The sequence below is a fragment of the Balaenoptera borealis genome (assembly GCF_965194805.1).
Source record: "Balaenoptera borealis genome assembly, chromosome: 7".
In the NCBI taxonomy this organism is placed as follows: Eukaryota; Metazoa; Chordata; class Mammalia; order Artiodactyla; family Balaenopteridae; genus Balaenoptera; species Balaenoptera borealis.
Genome location: NC_138864.1, coordinates 18212409 through 18228061, shown reverse-complemented (window position 1 = coordinate 18228061; position 15653 = coordinate 18212409). Strand labels below are relative to the sequence as shown.

General features: G+C 39.9%; 1 protein-coding gene across 2 annotated transcripts in view; it reads right to left on the bottom strand.

The window, feature by feature from the left end:
- The window catches only part of VPS41 (VPS41 subunit of HOPS complex), a 182901-nt gene that overhangs the window by 15478 nt on the left and 151770 nt on the right, over window positions 1-15653 (bottom strand). For both annotated transcript variants that reach the window (XM_082399755.1, XM_082399756.1), the window contains exons 18-22: window positions 13654-13781; window positions 12016-12160; window positions 10058-10099; window positions 9857-9907; window positions 6915-7052 (exon numbers count right to left, since the gene is read on the bottom strand). In XM_082399755.1, the coding sequence (XP_082255881.1) occupies window positions 6915-7052; window positions 9857-9907; window positions 10058-10099; window positions 12016-12160; window positions 13654-13781 (504 nt within the window). The remainder of the gene's footprint in view (window positions 1-6914; window positions 7053-9856; window positions 9908-10057; window positions 10100-12015; window positions 12161-13653; window positions 13782-15653) is intronic.

Genomic DNA, 15653 nt, shown 5'->3' with positions numbered 1-15653 from the left:
AAGTGGGAAAATCTAAATAGATATTTCTCCAAAGAAGACATACAAATGGCCAAAATGCACAAGAAAAGATGCTCAACGTCACTGATTATTAGAGAAATGCAAATCAAAACTACAATGAGGTATCACCTTCACACCAGTGTTCAGAATAGCCACCACCAAAAAATCTAGAAACAAATGCTGGAGAGGGTGTGGAGAAAAGGGAACCCTCCTATGCTGTTGGTGGGAATGTAAATTGATACAGCCACTATGGAGAACAGTATGGAGGTTCCTCAAAAAACTAAAAACAGAGCTACCATATGATCCAGCAATCCCACTTCTGGGCATATACCTGGAGGAAACCATAAATCAAAAAAGATACATGCACCCCCAGTGTTCATTGCAGCACTATTTACAATAGCCAGGTCATGGAAGCAACCTAAATGTCCATCAACAGGGGAATGGATAAAGAAGATGTGGTACATATATACAACGGAATATTACTCAGCCACAAAAAGGAACAAAATAGTGCCATTTGCAGAGACTTGGATAGACCTAGAGACTGTCATACAGAGTGAAGTCAGAAAGAGAAAAACAAAGGTATAATATCACTTATCCGTGGAATCTAGGAAAATGGTACAGATGAACTTGCTTGCAAAGCAGAAATAGAGACACAGATGTAGAGAACAAACTTAAGGATACCAAGGGGAGAAGGGTGGGGTGGGGTGAATTGGGAGATTGGGATTGACATATACACACTACTATGTATAAAATAGATAACTAATGAGAACCTACTGTATAGCACAGGGAAACTGTACTCAGTACTCTGTGGTGACCTAAATGGGAAGGAAATCTAAAAAAAGGGGATATATGTATACGTATAACTGATTCACTTTGCTGTATAGCAGAAACTAACACAACATTGTAAAGCAATAAAAATTAATTTTAAAAAATTACATGGTAGAGATGGCTAGATGTTCCCCCAATATCCTTTACCCATTTCTTCTATAGTAATAAGATTTTAGGTGTGTGTGTGACTGCCCAGAATTAAAACAAAACCTCCAGGCGTCCCCAGTGGTAGGAGAGCTACGTGACTAGTGTCCACCATGGAGGTGAACCAGAAACGTGGGACGGTGGCTTCTGGGAACGTGAACCCCTGCTCTCTCATTTTTAATCCTTTCATCCAAACTGCTGCTGGAAACATGGATGATACTCTCTTACATCGTGAGGTCAAGGTCATACAAGGTGGGGGAAACAAGAAAAGAGCCTGGGTCTCTGACCCCGTGGCTGCTACCACCACCAGGGTCACTCCAGTAAGACTTCCACGTGATAGAGAACTAAACTGCTCCTCTGTTTAAACCATTATTATTTTGGTATTTTTATCACTTCATAGATGAAGCAAATCCTAACTCACAATTAGAAAATCCGTTCTCGTTTAGATTTAAAACACGGTTTACGAATCTCTATATGGTCATACCCATAAGTCATCATCATAAAGAATGGAACTTTCTTACCAATTCTTAACTCTTCTGGAATCACACTAGAGCAAAGACAGGATACACACATGAGAAGTTAAATAGTAACGGGAAAAGCAAAACTGTAAGTCAGAGGGTCTGGGACTATTCCAAGAAAAAACTATTGAGAAACCAATTGATTTGTGCTAGCTGCTGAAGATACAGATGGACGAACAGTGTATGGCCTGGTGAGACTGTGTCATTCACAGAGAGACAGCAAATAGTAGTGTAACAGGGAAGAACAAATCTGACTCCACATTGGATCTGTTTCTTATATTTTAACCGTTGTATTCCATTGCTTTTGCTACCAGTTAAGAATGTTGCCTAGAGCCTAAAATATACAGGATAGCCCATTTTCAAGACTCTGACCTTTGAGGGTATAACACTTTTCCATTCATATAGAGAGAAAAAGTTGCAGAACACAGAGTAACATCTGTCTTGCTGAAGGTTTACAGGAACATTGTGACCTGACCTACATGGACAGCTGCAATAACAAAGGATTCCTACACCAAGAAGTCTGCAGCAACCAACCACGCCTCTCCCTCACCTGGCCTTTAAAGATGCTTTGCAGAAACCCTTCGGGGAGTTTGGGTTTTTGGGGGGCACAAACCACCCGTCTCTTTGCATGGCCCTGCAATAAAACTTTCTCTGCTCCAAACTCCGATGTTTTGGTTTGGCCTCACTGTGTGTCACGCACACAAACTCGTGTTCGGTAACAGTAATACGATTGGATAGGTATTATAGAATGTTTCGAGAAAGATAATGTGAATAAAGATGAGTATGATGCTTAAAGTGGTGTATTACTAAAAGGTATCCATAAATCAATTCTGTACCTGGAAATGCACTGACACTTTAAGGTACCACTCAGGAGCTGCAAACAGAGCCACCTCCTATTCTTGAACACATGAGGATGCATGAAAACATGAGTGTCTCAAACCACAAAGAGAGTTTGTGGCCTGAAGGCTCACCTGAGCTGTCCAAGATAGTAGCCACTTGCTATAGGTGGCTCTTTAAATTTAAATTAAAACTTCAATTCCTCGCTATCCATATTTCAATTATTCACAGTTGCTACATGTGGCTAGTGGCTACCTTGTGAGAGTAGACTGTAGCCCATTTTCATCACTGCTGGAAGCTGTTTTAGGGTACTGTCAAAAATGACCATGTCATGTGGAAGAAATGTCTGAAGGCTGATCTGGAGTCAGGAGTGGTCTGGAAGGCAGGCAGGTGTGTAACACCAAGCGCAGAGGTAATCTGGGTCTCTGCAATTTGAACTTCACAGATTTATCAATGTTTTATGACGAGTTCCTAACAGTATTTTGAATAACCCTTTTCTCATATATGAGAAAGTAGAGACTCTAGAAATCTCTGGACTTTCTGAGTAAAGTGTAGAAAAAAATTTCTGGCACACAGAATTTTTCTATTACTGACACAAGTAAAGCATAAAAGCATGTTTTCTTATTTTAGATTCTTGAATGTTCCTGAGCCATAGAGCTCCCTCTAGAGGAAAAGAGTAGGGAAACAAAGATTTTTAAAGCCAACAGGAGACACACACACACACAAGCTCAGAAAAGGAGAATAATAGAAAACAAAAAAGTGACAAGACAATAATAACAGAAATTGAGTAAAAAATGATGCAAAAATAATATTTTAATTTTCCTTCTCCTGATTTAATGTAAAGGTAAATAACAGAGTTAGAAACTTGGGGTTAACTAACAGAAACCTTATCAACTATATAGAGTATATAATGATTTCTACCTAGCCTTGACCCTGTCATCTTTTATCCAGTCTTATTATTAAATTTCTTTAAGGAAAATTTATAAACTGTGCATCTCCCACTTTATGCCTCCAAATTCATAAATACTGCCACCTTGTGAATGCCATTAGATAGGAGAGCGATCATAGATTCAGGTATTAATAATAAAGCTGATACTCTGATTTTAACTATTCTAGGCATAAGCAAATCAGGTTTGCAAATGAAAACTAGTGCCTGATGACCATACCTGGAAATTACAGAAGAGCAGTTTAAAAACTGATGTCTTTCATGATTATTGCAGTACTAAGGAATATCTTTATTACTGTTGTAATTTTAGTTAACTGTTTAAACCTGAAAAATGTTTTCTCATCATAGAGAATATGGGACCTGAAGTTGAGACCCAGGTTCCAAGTCTTGGCCCTTTAACTTAGTAGCTCTAGACTTTGGGTTGTTTCTTTCAATTCCTGAAGACTCAGCTTGTCATGTATAAAATGACTTTATCCACTGACCTGCACTTTTGTAGAGATTAAATAAAAACAAGGAACATGAAAGCACAGCACACATGATAAAGTACAACAAAAACTGTTTCGGGATACTATTTTTTTTAAAAAGCCTATGTTTATTGTCTTTTCAAATTGCTGTAGATGTTATAAATTCCTACGCACCCTGTATCTCCTTCAGAATGAACAGTTTCATAAAAACTTATGATTCATTTTGGAATGTAAGAGTTGTGGTGATTTTAAATCCTGAGCTCTGGTCTTTGGTAACTACATTCCTAAAGGGCTTCTAATAGGATGCAAAGTCTCTACAAACTTTCTGGCCAAATGCTATTGACTGAGGCATTTCAATCAAGTCAAAGTAAGTTTGACCTGGATTCTCGAAGATTTCACCCCTTCGCTCAGCGATTACCCAATCCCAGCAAAGGCAGACAACCAGAAATGAGGAAGACAGAGCTGTATTCTGTTGGAAGTGAATTATCTACAGTAGTGGGTCCACATGCTCTGAATGCCGTGAAACCTTAAACACTTCCCATTTAAAATAAAAACAAACACCAAAATACAACCTCAATGTCTTTTGGACTAAACAATCTATAAACTCTTCTGAAGTAGAGATGTCTTGGGGGTGGGTGGGAGGGAGGATTAAATTTTTTAAGTTCTTAACTTTATATTCAGTAGAAACGGAGACCAAGTTTTCTGAGTGTCTCTTTAGACAAAACAGGTGAATCTGTACCCCGTGACCTTCATTTTACCGTCAACATGTTTAGGATGCTTTTTTTTTTTTTTAAAGTATTTTAATGAAGTATAGTTGATTTACAATGTTGTGTTAATTTCTGGTGTACAGCAAAGTCAGTCAGTTATACATATATACACATTCCTTTTCATATTCTTTTCCATTATGGTTTATCACAGGATACTGAATATAGTTCCCTGTTGCTATACAGTAGGACCTTGTTGTTTATCCGTTCTATATATAATAGTTTGCATCTGCTAATCCCAAACTCCCAATTCATCCCTCACTCGCCCACCCCCCTTGGCAACCACAAGACTGTTTTCTTTGTCTTTGAGTCTGTTTCGTAGATAAATTCATTTGTGTCATATTTTAGTCAGATGCTTTTAATAGAGGGAAAATCTACTTTGCTTTTTATGAATTGATAGTTTTCATGTTACAAGTAAACATAAAAGGAATTTGTTTCTAAGATGATTAAGTGTGCACAGAGTTCTTGTCTCTAGAAAAAAAGGAATGAGATCCTTAATGAGTTAAAGTCAAGAAAATCTGCTTTAAGATGGCTTGGGGGTACCTGAGCAAGGATAGTGGTATTTTTTTGCAAATATACAGATTTTCCACAATGGAGTCTGGTGCAAAAATAATCTCTTATAAAGATGTCTCAATGACCTTTAACATGAAAGCTAAAAATGTGGATTATTGACTTGATTATAATGACATGTTTCCACCACTACCATCTCGAATCCATTTTGTTCAAAATTCTCTTTCAGTGGAAAACATGAGATAACTTTAAAAAAAACTATTTAAAACATACTTGTTTTCAGATGCTTGTGCTGAGTTCTCTTACATGCAACTGGTTCTTCTCAGCAGATCAGAGAGAAAAATTCAAAAAAAAAACAATGCTCCAAGTGAGTTCTCTGTATTAGAAGTACCGTGTGTGGGGTGGAGATTTTCTGATGCTCCCTTTGCGGGCAGAGCAGTGTGACTTCTGTTGAACACTACCAGACTGGAAAACTGTAAACCAGATGGGCTGAAAGTGTGTTCCAGACACGAACGTTATGGAATCTCTGGGGCCCTCTGCACCTGTGTTCAGTGAGTGGGGAGAAGGAAGCCTGGGTGGGTGCTGATCACCCTGGCGTGTGGGGCTCTGGCCGAGGAGTCTGCGGGATACAGACACATCCTCCTGGAAACAAACGATGTTTCCTCCAAAAGTGAGACAAAAACAAACGGGCACTCAAAGAGTAAGATTCTCCCTCTTTTTCTAGATGATAGATTCTAAAGTGGGAAAAGAGAGGAACGTTTGCTTTTCTTTTTTAAGATGATGTGTTTCCAAATTTATTCTTGAGAAAAAGCCTTAGGGCCCGAACATAAAATGTTAATGTCTTTCATAAACTAATATGCAGGCAAGATTTTTTTTTTTAATTAACTGCAGATTTTGAAAATGCATTGAGCTGAAACTGGCTCATAGTAAATTCAGTACATTTGAAGTTAATCATTATGGGCTGAGGAAGCAACTAGAAAAGTTGCTTTATCAGTCAACTTCTTAGTACGTATCTCTTATGGGTCAAATAAGTTTGTTTTGTTGATACACACAGGTGACTATGAAAAGTACTTGCTCTCTGGCCATCTGAATTTAGTAAGACACTTGTAGGTGGTAGCGAGTATTCCAGATGGTCTGAAGAACCATGGGAAGCAAAACTGATGGTCTTCTATCGGCCAGTTTCTAGTACACACATAGTATTATAGTTTATTTTGAAACAGCAGGCTCATAACACCTACTAGTTCATACTCAGCCCTAACCAGAACCTCGCATGTGTCAATTTATCCATTCACTAACTCGGTCAGGATGCAAAACACATTTAGTGTCTAATGTGTGCCGGCTACTGAGTTTATCAAAATGAGTGAGACAAACTCCTTGTCCTTGAAGAATTTATAGGATGGTGGGAGAGACTAGTAATTATATCTATTAAAACTATAATGGAATGTAGTGGAAGAGAGAAATACAAAAATATATAAGGTGGGTATTTAAAGCAGAGGGGGTGTAGGACTGACGTTATTGACTTTGAGTCCCAACTGGGGCAGTTGCCTCCGGCTTGGGGCGGTCCACGTCCCTGTCCCAGGCTGACTCTGAGGTCCCACCCTGATGCTGGTAAACTGCCTCAGACTTCCGACAGTGTTTTACGGTTGACTGAGTCCTAGACCCTAGATTAAACCTTTCTTCCAATTAAACCTGGCACAGAAATACTTGAGCTCCTCACCAAAAGCTAATCCAACAGGACCTTCTGTTCTCATCAGAATACCCAGCAAAACCTACTGCTTTGAGAGCAAGGCTTCCCCTTGAACGGGGATGGTTAAGCAGAGACAGGAAGACTAAGACAACCCAGAGCTTACCAACAGTGACGACTCTGTCCCCTCGCAGTGTTTGAGCAGGGGCGTCTGTGACTTACCTTTTCAAGGGGGCAGTGGATACTGTCTCGGAGAAATGGAAGCAAGTTGGGTCGGTCGAATTCAGCATAAAGGCTGATCTGCTTCTCATGGTAGCGCTGCCCCTTATGATGGTCTCTTTTGAAAAGCTTATGCAGATACTAAAAAGAACAAAGGAATAAACCAGGAATATTAAAATAAGAAAAGCAATACTTGTTTAACACTGCTATTTTCAGTTGCAAACAGCTTCCTCGGAGAAGCTGGCAGAAAAGCAGTTTTCAGGGAAAATCTCTAGGTGAAGGGAAAGTGGAAAGGAGAACCCCTGGGGAGAGCAAGGATATGCTGACATTCTCTCTAGAATGGCCCCGAGTGACCTGGCTCTGCCACTGACCGTGTGACCTTGGGCAGGTCACTAACCTCTGTGACTTAGTTTCTTCATCTGCAAAAATCTCCTGGGGTTGTTGTGAGAGCTGAATGAGTTACCATTTGTAAATCACTCAGAACCATGCCTGGCACGTACCCGGCACCACAGAACTGTTAATGACAGGAGTGGTTAATATCATCACGATCATCTACTTCGCCTCAGAAACGAAATGCTTGATCAGTGGTGTTCCTGGATCATAAAAATTCTCATCCTTCATGTAAAAGGGGGGTAGAGTCACGAGATAAGAGCATGTTCTTAAAAACTCAAGTAGCAAAAAGCACTAAGTTAATTCTCATACATTCTGCATCTTCTCTCCTTAAGTCTTATTGAGATCTGTGTTTGCAATGAAATACTGCCTCTCCTGGTGACCTCAAAAACAAAAAGTAAAAAAATCAAGAAGAGTACAGGTGTTCTGAATCCATTTTCAAAGCTGATTCCTTTCCCTGACCGTCTGAAAAAGTTAATGGACCTCCAAGGGAGTGAGTGATTCACTTTCTACTTGGAGGCAAGTCTATCAATATATTGTGCGGAAGCCAGAAATCGACATTCAATGTCTAGTTCATGTTAAATGTACAAAAACACCCCAGAACCCACCTGAGGCGGGGGGACTTCATCACACCAAGTGCGTTCGCCCCTTGAGTGGATTGGTTCTTCAGAAACACAGAGCGTCAGCCGGCCCTGAAGGTGTGACTGGGAATGAAGTCACTGGAGTTTGACATTCGCTGTTGCACGGGGTCACTAAATAAGCCTAACCAGGACACAAGCACACTGAGAAACCCTTCCTCGGGTTAACTGCTCCCCTTTCTCTCAGGCAAGAAGGTGGGGGGAGTCAGACAGAACTCCACGATCTGATGCAGACTCCGGCCAGTACACTGGCGCAGGGTCAGTGTGTGAGCTGGACACACTGCAGTTTCCCAGAGGCGCAAACAGGTTAGGAAGGCTCTGTCACACCTTCGGGGCAAATTTATAGAGACATTACCTTGCCTGACAGGGAAGATGGGCCACTTCAGTGTGAGCTCCACCACTGCCCTAATGACACTGTCACTAGATACCTCCTGCCTGTAATCCTGTCTCATGGCTCAAGGAGGCCAGAAACCACTGCTTTGTAAACAGATCCCATGCTGGCCAGCTCAGAGGTACCTTGCTTGGGTAAGCAGATAATCGGGAGATTTCCAATCATGAACAAAAGGGCAAAAGCATCTGTACAACCTCAGAGCAAAAATAACAGAACAAAACAAAACCCCAAAGTACCTCACATTCCTATCTTGGAGTCTTCAAAGGCGTCAATGCGTAAAACGGACTAGAATAAAACGCTCTGTTTCCTAACCCGCCTCCCGGGGTGCAGAGAGGTGGGCAAAGATACAGGAGTCCTGATCTTATTTGATGTCCACAGTCCTCCTGGAACAATCCCTATTTTCACTTAAGACTTCTCTTGCATAACTTTGAAAGGGCGCGGAAAACACCTGGTCTTGCTTTACACCCATGACGCCAGCGATGCAGAGAATCCAAGTAGCTCCCAACCCCCCAGAGGAAACCTAGAATCGGGGGACTGTTGGCGCCGGCACGAGACCACATGAGAAGCGGGCACAAGGAATGTCAGGGTGAGACACAAAAAAACAACGCTCTGTTCTGCGATCACTCTGTGGTCCTGAACACGGAACGGCTGTGTGGTGTTTCCTAGGCAGGAGAACTTGATATCCACAGAGCACAGGTCAGGGCGCTGGCTTTGCTGTAATTTATGTCGTAATTCTATTAAATGTAACTACAGAAGTGTGGACAAAGAACACTGCCTGTGACTCTGGTAAACAAGGAATGTTGCCTGCCATCAAGCCCCCAGACACTGCAGCTCGCCAACCCCCAACCCCCAGTGCGCCCTGAGGGGAATTCAGGATGGAGAAAAACATGCAGTGGCCCTAGATAGTGAAGGTGCATGTGTAAGGAATAATTTCAATGAGCCCAGACTCTCCCATCTTCCCATACAGAGAAAGGCACTAAAATCATTAACTTGAGATGCTTGTTTTTGTGTGTGTGTGTGAGTAGCAGTAATCTTTTGATGTTTGACACCATGTTGTTGTTTTTTTTTCCTTCAGCAAAAACTCCTACATATCCTGGTTCCCCCTACCTCTCTGGAACAGTCCCTCAGAGCTATCTGAGAGGCTGCCTTCCCGGGCTATAGTTCTCAGTAATGTGCTCAAATAAAACATAATTCTCAACTTTTCGGTTGCGCATTTTTTTTTCAGTCAACAGAAGGAACATGCTTACTCCCAGGCATAGTTTGATAACACAAAAATGTGATAACGTTTTTTTTTTAATCACAATTCGATTGTGAGTCAAAGTTAAAGTACCTGAGCTGTTATTAATTCCTCATCTGGATTCAGAGCATATGCTGCATTATAATAATTACAGAATGTTGTTTGCGGTCAAACCTCCCATCTGAATATGAACCTGAAGTGTTCACTCCAGTCTTCTCAAACCAATACTGTAAGGTGATTTGCCTTCCTGTTCAATCAAAGGGCAAAAGAAGAGGACTGTCATGCTTACCACGTGCTGCAACTCTGGTCTGTCTTCTAATTCTTCCACTACCTTTTTAATCTACAGAAAAAAAAAAATTTTTTTAATGTAGAGTTTATGAGGACACAAACATAGCTGCAAAATTATCTGATAAACATCTCTCTTCTTTATGGCGCTAGTGGTCCTAGACACTCATCTGTTTGAACACATGTAAAAACAAAAGGCACTCACTGAAATTTTATCTTCGTTGTCCAGAAGCATGTCAACAGCTTTCTGCAATATGAAAAAATAACCAGTCATTGAAATTTGCCATAGAAAAAAGAGAACACAGAATACAATGTATTGGATAAGGTATCACCATTAAAGGCAGAGGGCTTATTTTACACAGATAAGAAGGTTCTTAGCTTTACAATGGCCCTTCAGTGAGATATTTCTAAATGCATTTTAAAATGTGTTTTAATCTGAGGTCTCTGGGCTTTGCATAGACTTAAAATAGTGCCTTGCTATGACTCACTAATACAAAACATCTGTATAGTTTGCAGTACCACAAAAATGAGCTTTGCTTCTGGCCACCTGAATATCGACTGAGTCCCTCTACAGATTCCACAGATACAAGAAGCTGGTCTTATGTGGAGAAGAGGATAAGAGTCAGGAAAAAAAAGAAAAAGAAAAGATAGCTGAAGTTTCATAACGATATAAAGCTTATGGATTTTTAGAATTGACTTTAGCCACCGTTAACATTCATGAAACACACGTTAGACAGTGCCTGTAGCAAGAGGTAGTGGGAACACAGCCCACCAAACTGAGCCTCATACAGAATACCTGGGTCTTGTCCTCGACTCTGCTATTACATTGCCTACCTGTCTGCTGTGAACATTATTTTCTCTCTGAAATATTAGGACGTTGGAAGAGATTATCCTTAAGTTATTTTCTAATTAGAAAGTTCTCTGATTCCTTAACTTGGGTCCATGCTCTTGAATAGCAATTATTTTGAGCTCATTCATCTTTTGTCTACAGCTTCATAGGCAAAACTAGGCTCTTGAGACACATGGGAGTGGGGTAGGCGTAAGGGGAGACTGGAATATGGGGAAAATGTAATTAATTTCTATATAAGCTTCTCATCCTCTTAATCATCTTCTGCCAGAAAAGCAGAACCTCTGTCCCCTGAACTTCCTGGGAACTGCATTGATTATTTTTAGATCTGTACTGCCTAAGGACTTGACTCCTTCAGTATGAAAAATGGGCTAAAAGCATCTTTCAGAAAAAAGTAGACTTAGCTCCTGTTTAAGCGTGTGAAGACTAATATATAGCACATAATAGATATATAACACAATACCACTAAATACAGTAAAATAAAATTTTAAAAAATTCAAGTGACCCTTTTAGAGCCTTAAGGGTTCTACTCTTTAACTAAAATTTCGATTTTTTGGAATAAGAATCACTGTGTTGTATGAATCTCTTTCTTTCCATCATTAGCACTTGCATTAACTTTTCTTTGTTTAAAACAGTTTGTATCACTTTACAAGAGCCGCTGTGAGCTGTGGAGGTAGCGTGCCCTCCTGAGACAAGCACTCCGCTCTTCAAATCTGTCCTGTAATAAAGTGATACATCCCACGTGTATCAGTCTGGGCATCATCTGAGACCAGTGGAAACTCCACATGCTGAAGCTGTGAATACCAAGGAATAAAACTGCAACAAATGGATCAAAATAGTTTACTTAAAATTTGAATTCTGGGACATACAATTAATAGGGTTGAATGAGCTAAAGCAATATGGCTAGATTCTCTGTTTCTATGAGTTATATGAATTGTTTTACCAAAAAAAAGTTATTTCATACACACACACACACAACTTCAAAAGTTCCACATCAAATTATGATTGCTTTTACAGAATAACCACATCAAGTAAAGGATTCCTGAATGCCGACTACTGGAGTAATATCCAGGGAGGGTCCGAAGGTTCTGAACATGATCAGCATACAGCCAAGTTATGTGATTGATTAACTATTCCAGCATGTGGACAAATGTCTAATTATTAAAAACTTGGGACGGCACAAATAATTTACCAGTAGTAAAATAAGAAACACATTATACCTCATTCACTTTGCTGTACACCTGAAACTAACACACACTGTAAATCAACTATACTCCAATAAAAATTTAAAAAAAAAGAAAAAAGAAACACATTACCTCGGAATCAAAATCCATTAATAAAACAATTTTATCCTTGATAGAACTGAAAAGATTATGCTTGTGGATCAACTGGAAAACATCCTTATGTCTTAACGTTAAGTATATTTCCAGAGCATTGCCGTAGTTTTTGTCATAGGTGTACCTGGTAAGACAAAAGTTTTTACATTCATGTTCACCAACACATCTAATAAAACACACAGATACACACATATAAATCATGTTTTACATTAATGAAAACTGAAAAACTTGTTTAGAGAGAAAAGCTAACTTTATTTAGAAAAGTGTTCCTTGGGATTTAACTATATGTGACCAATAAGTATTTCTTTCTCAGAACCTTGCTTCCCATCTCACCAAAATTTTAGAATATTTACAATATCCAACTAATAAAATTTTTCTTAAAAAAGTAAACTCTCAAAATTTTTTAGAGAAATCCATATACCAAAGAAATTACGACCCCACATGAAGGAAATTCTTATTCTAGTAACAGAAAAATCAGTTAAAATTCTTACAAGCAGTGTTCAGCTGACAAAGGGGTGATATTCCAAAAGCTTCTCTGTAAGGAGGTCGTATAAAATTTAAATGTGTTTTTCTGTTGAAACAGTGTTTTTGACATTGCTTAATTCCCTAAGCCAGCTCCTAAATGCCAACTGAACCTAAACTGCACTGGGAATCCATTCTTAGCACTACAGAATTATTAGTATTACTAGTACTGTGTTAGTACTACAGAATCCAAGGAAAACTAGAACAATGTTTCCAGAAGAAAATCCTTAGTGTTCCAACTCAGAAGGCCACACACGTGTCCCCTTCTGTGGAAAGTCTTAAGCAGCCCTGAAATTCTAGGCCATTTTGGTGTACCTTTCTTGGTCTTGGGCAAAAGATGTAAGAGGATGCTGGAGCGGGTTGTCTGAGGCGGGGGGAGTGTTGAGGGGCTGAAGTGGGATGGTCTTCCTGAGATTAACTGCAGTGTGCTGCTTGTTTCACTAAACCAAAGTTCCTAGAGGGCATGGGGTATCTTTATCTACCTCTGCGTCATAGGCATATGGCACAAAGCCCGGGTCACCAAAAGCACCCAGTGAATATGAAAAGCATTAACCAGTCTTCCGTTTTCTAAGCCCTAACTCAGTGCCAGGCACTGCACTTAGCTCTTGATTATGAAACTTCATTAAAACCATCCCTTGCACCGCTGGTGTAGTGGTATCATGCAAGATTCTCATGAAAACCATCCCATAAGGAATTGTCACCTGTGATCTTATAGATAAGGAGTCTGTGGTGTGAGAAATTTACTGACTTGCAGATCCAAGAATGGCAGAATCCAGCGCCTCACTGGGAAACTGATTTGCTTGAGGAGTCTAAGACCTGGCACCCTTCCCTACCTGCACCACTGCCTCTACCAAGTGATGCTGGTTAGGTTCCTCTCCTCTGGGAAGCAGATGACATTACAATTGTAAGTTTCACACAATTTCCTTACCTTATGTTCTCGTTGTTGACCGGAGGCTTATGAAAGATTTTTACTAAGAGTGAATATAGGAAAATAGTATAGATCTGCACCCTCCCAATTCAGTTTGACAGATCTAAAATAGGAAAGACTTTTCATGTAGATTGATTTGGAAAAAAGAAGCGCTAAAATATACTCACAGTTCTGCCAGGGTTTTAAGTAACGTTCTGTTCTGACTGTCTTTCTTCAGATGATCCCGAACTGCTTGAACTATTACTGAATTGTTGTACAGATCTCCCGGCCATTCTCGGATCAGTGTGGCAAAACCCTAACCAAGGGGAAGAACAGAGGAAGAACACTCTTTAAATAGGAAAACAATCCAAAGAGTTCATACAATTCCTAAAACTATTCATGGAAAACAGATAAGATCATGTTAGGGTTAAAACACTGGTCCATAAACATATCATCAGTTTTCACGGGTGGTGAGCGAGGCACACAACGTCCGCATATGCATCCCCATTCGCCATTCCTGAGAAGTAGGCGGTGCCATCCCTTCTCTTGTGATTGGATGAAATGCACAAGGAAGCAAGGCCCCCAGGTCCTTCCATCAAGTGCCACTGCAGAGGCAGAATTTAGGTCTGACTTGCTCTCTCCTCACTCTGGACTAGCCATAACACTTGGAGAACATCTTTAACATCTTACAGATACTGTCCAAGTCAGCTCCACAGCCAGTACTGAGCACACAGTGGCCTTGTTTCCACAGTGGAATCACCCGGTATCCCACCTTCAACAAGTTATCATCTCTATCTTCCTTCCACTCACGCCTCTAAACCGAGTTTTGTTTGGGGATTTAGGACGCTGGTTCAAGTCTGTCCCCTGCTCTTACCCTGACTCTCTCTCGATCTCAAATTTTGTGGTTCTGATAGAAAACTCCAGACCCTCTGATTGGATCCTGTTTCCCTCCAGGGCTGATTCCTGGCCAGTGTTCTGGGCAGCTGTGCCGTCCTGATTCTCAGCTTTAGCCCTTGTGACTCAAAGTACTGGGGAGCTATTTACACTGATCCTTGGCAACTTTTAGGAAAAAAAAAAAAAAAAAAAGTGTAGATGTTTTCAAAGGTAGCAAATAGAAGTAAAAATCTTCACATTATTGAAAAAAAATCATATTATTTATATTAAATAACTCAACAAATGCTTTAATGAACTACTTTGAATTGGTTTAAATGATATTTAGAAATGAAAATTGTGTGGTGGAATTTGCTTCTGTAAACTACCAGGATTTGCTAAGAAGAAAATCACAAAAATAATCAGGAATATAGTTTTTTTCTGCCAAAGAAACCTCTAGCAAGGATGGCAAAAGACCAGAAGAGGCTGCACATTTTCCATTCAAACTGCAACCTTCCTTCATATGACCATGATTGCAGTTTGACTTGAGAGATTTGGGGAGGACAGTCACGAAGTAAAGAGGATACATTTCATAAAACTACTAAAGCAGAACACTAAAATGTTCTCTGAATCAAAATATGTTGGATCAAGTTTCTGTTTTCTTAAGACTCTGCAATTTATAAGATAAAAAAAAGTCCTGAAAAGATTTCCATCCCAACACTGGCAGCTCTCAGTAGACCTGAAACCAGAGGTAATACTGTTCAGGAAAAGAAGAAAGCCTGGCTCCTTTTCCTCTTTTCCGTGATTCAGGCAACGGCCTTGCAGAACTGCCAACTTCTAATACAAAATAAGACAAAATGACAGGTCGTGTTGTGCGATAAAAACCTGAGGACTCCAGCGTAAACTGAAATAAACATTGATCACATTTCACGTTAGGCTTTTCTCTGCTTAACTGGTTTTGTGTACCTTTGAATAAATGTGCTAAAAAATACTGATGAAATCGCCCCTGGGGCCTTTATTATTAATTAGAGGACAGAGTTATCAGGGAGCTATTACGATCCAGTGGCAAAATCAGAGAACCCCCTGGTGCCTATCATACTGGGTTGGTCAGAAAGTTCGTTCGGGTCTTCCTGTAAGATCATATGGAAAAACCCAAACGAAGTTTTTGGCCGACCCGATAGTAAGTAAAAGGTTAAAGACTATTCATTAAATGAAATGCCATAGAAATACATTTGTCATTAATATTATGAAGCAAAACTTAACTATTTAAAATAATTCTGCTAGGCTGTAAATTAAAAGGCAAAGCTATATGCATTTC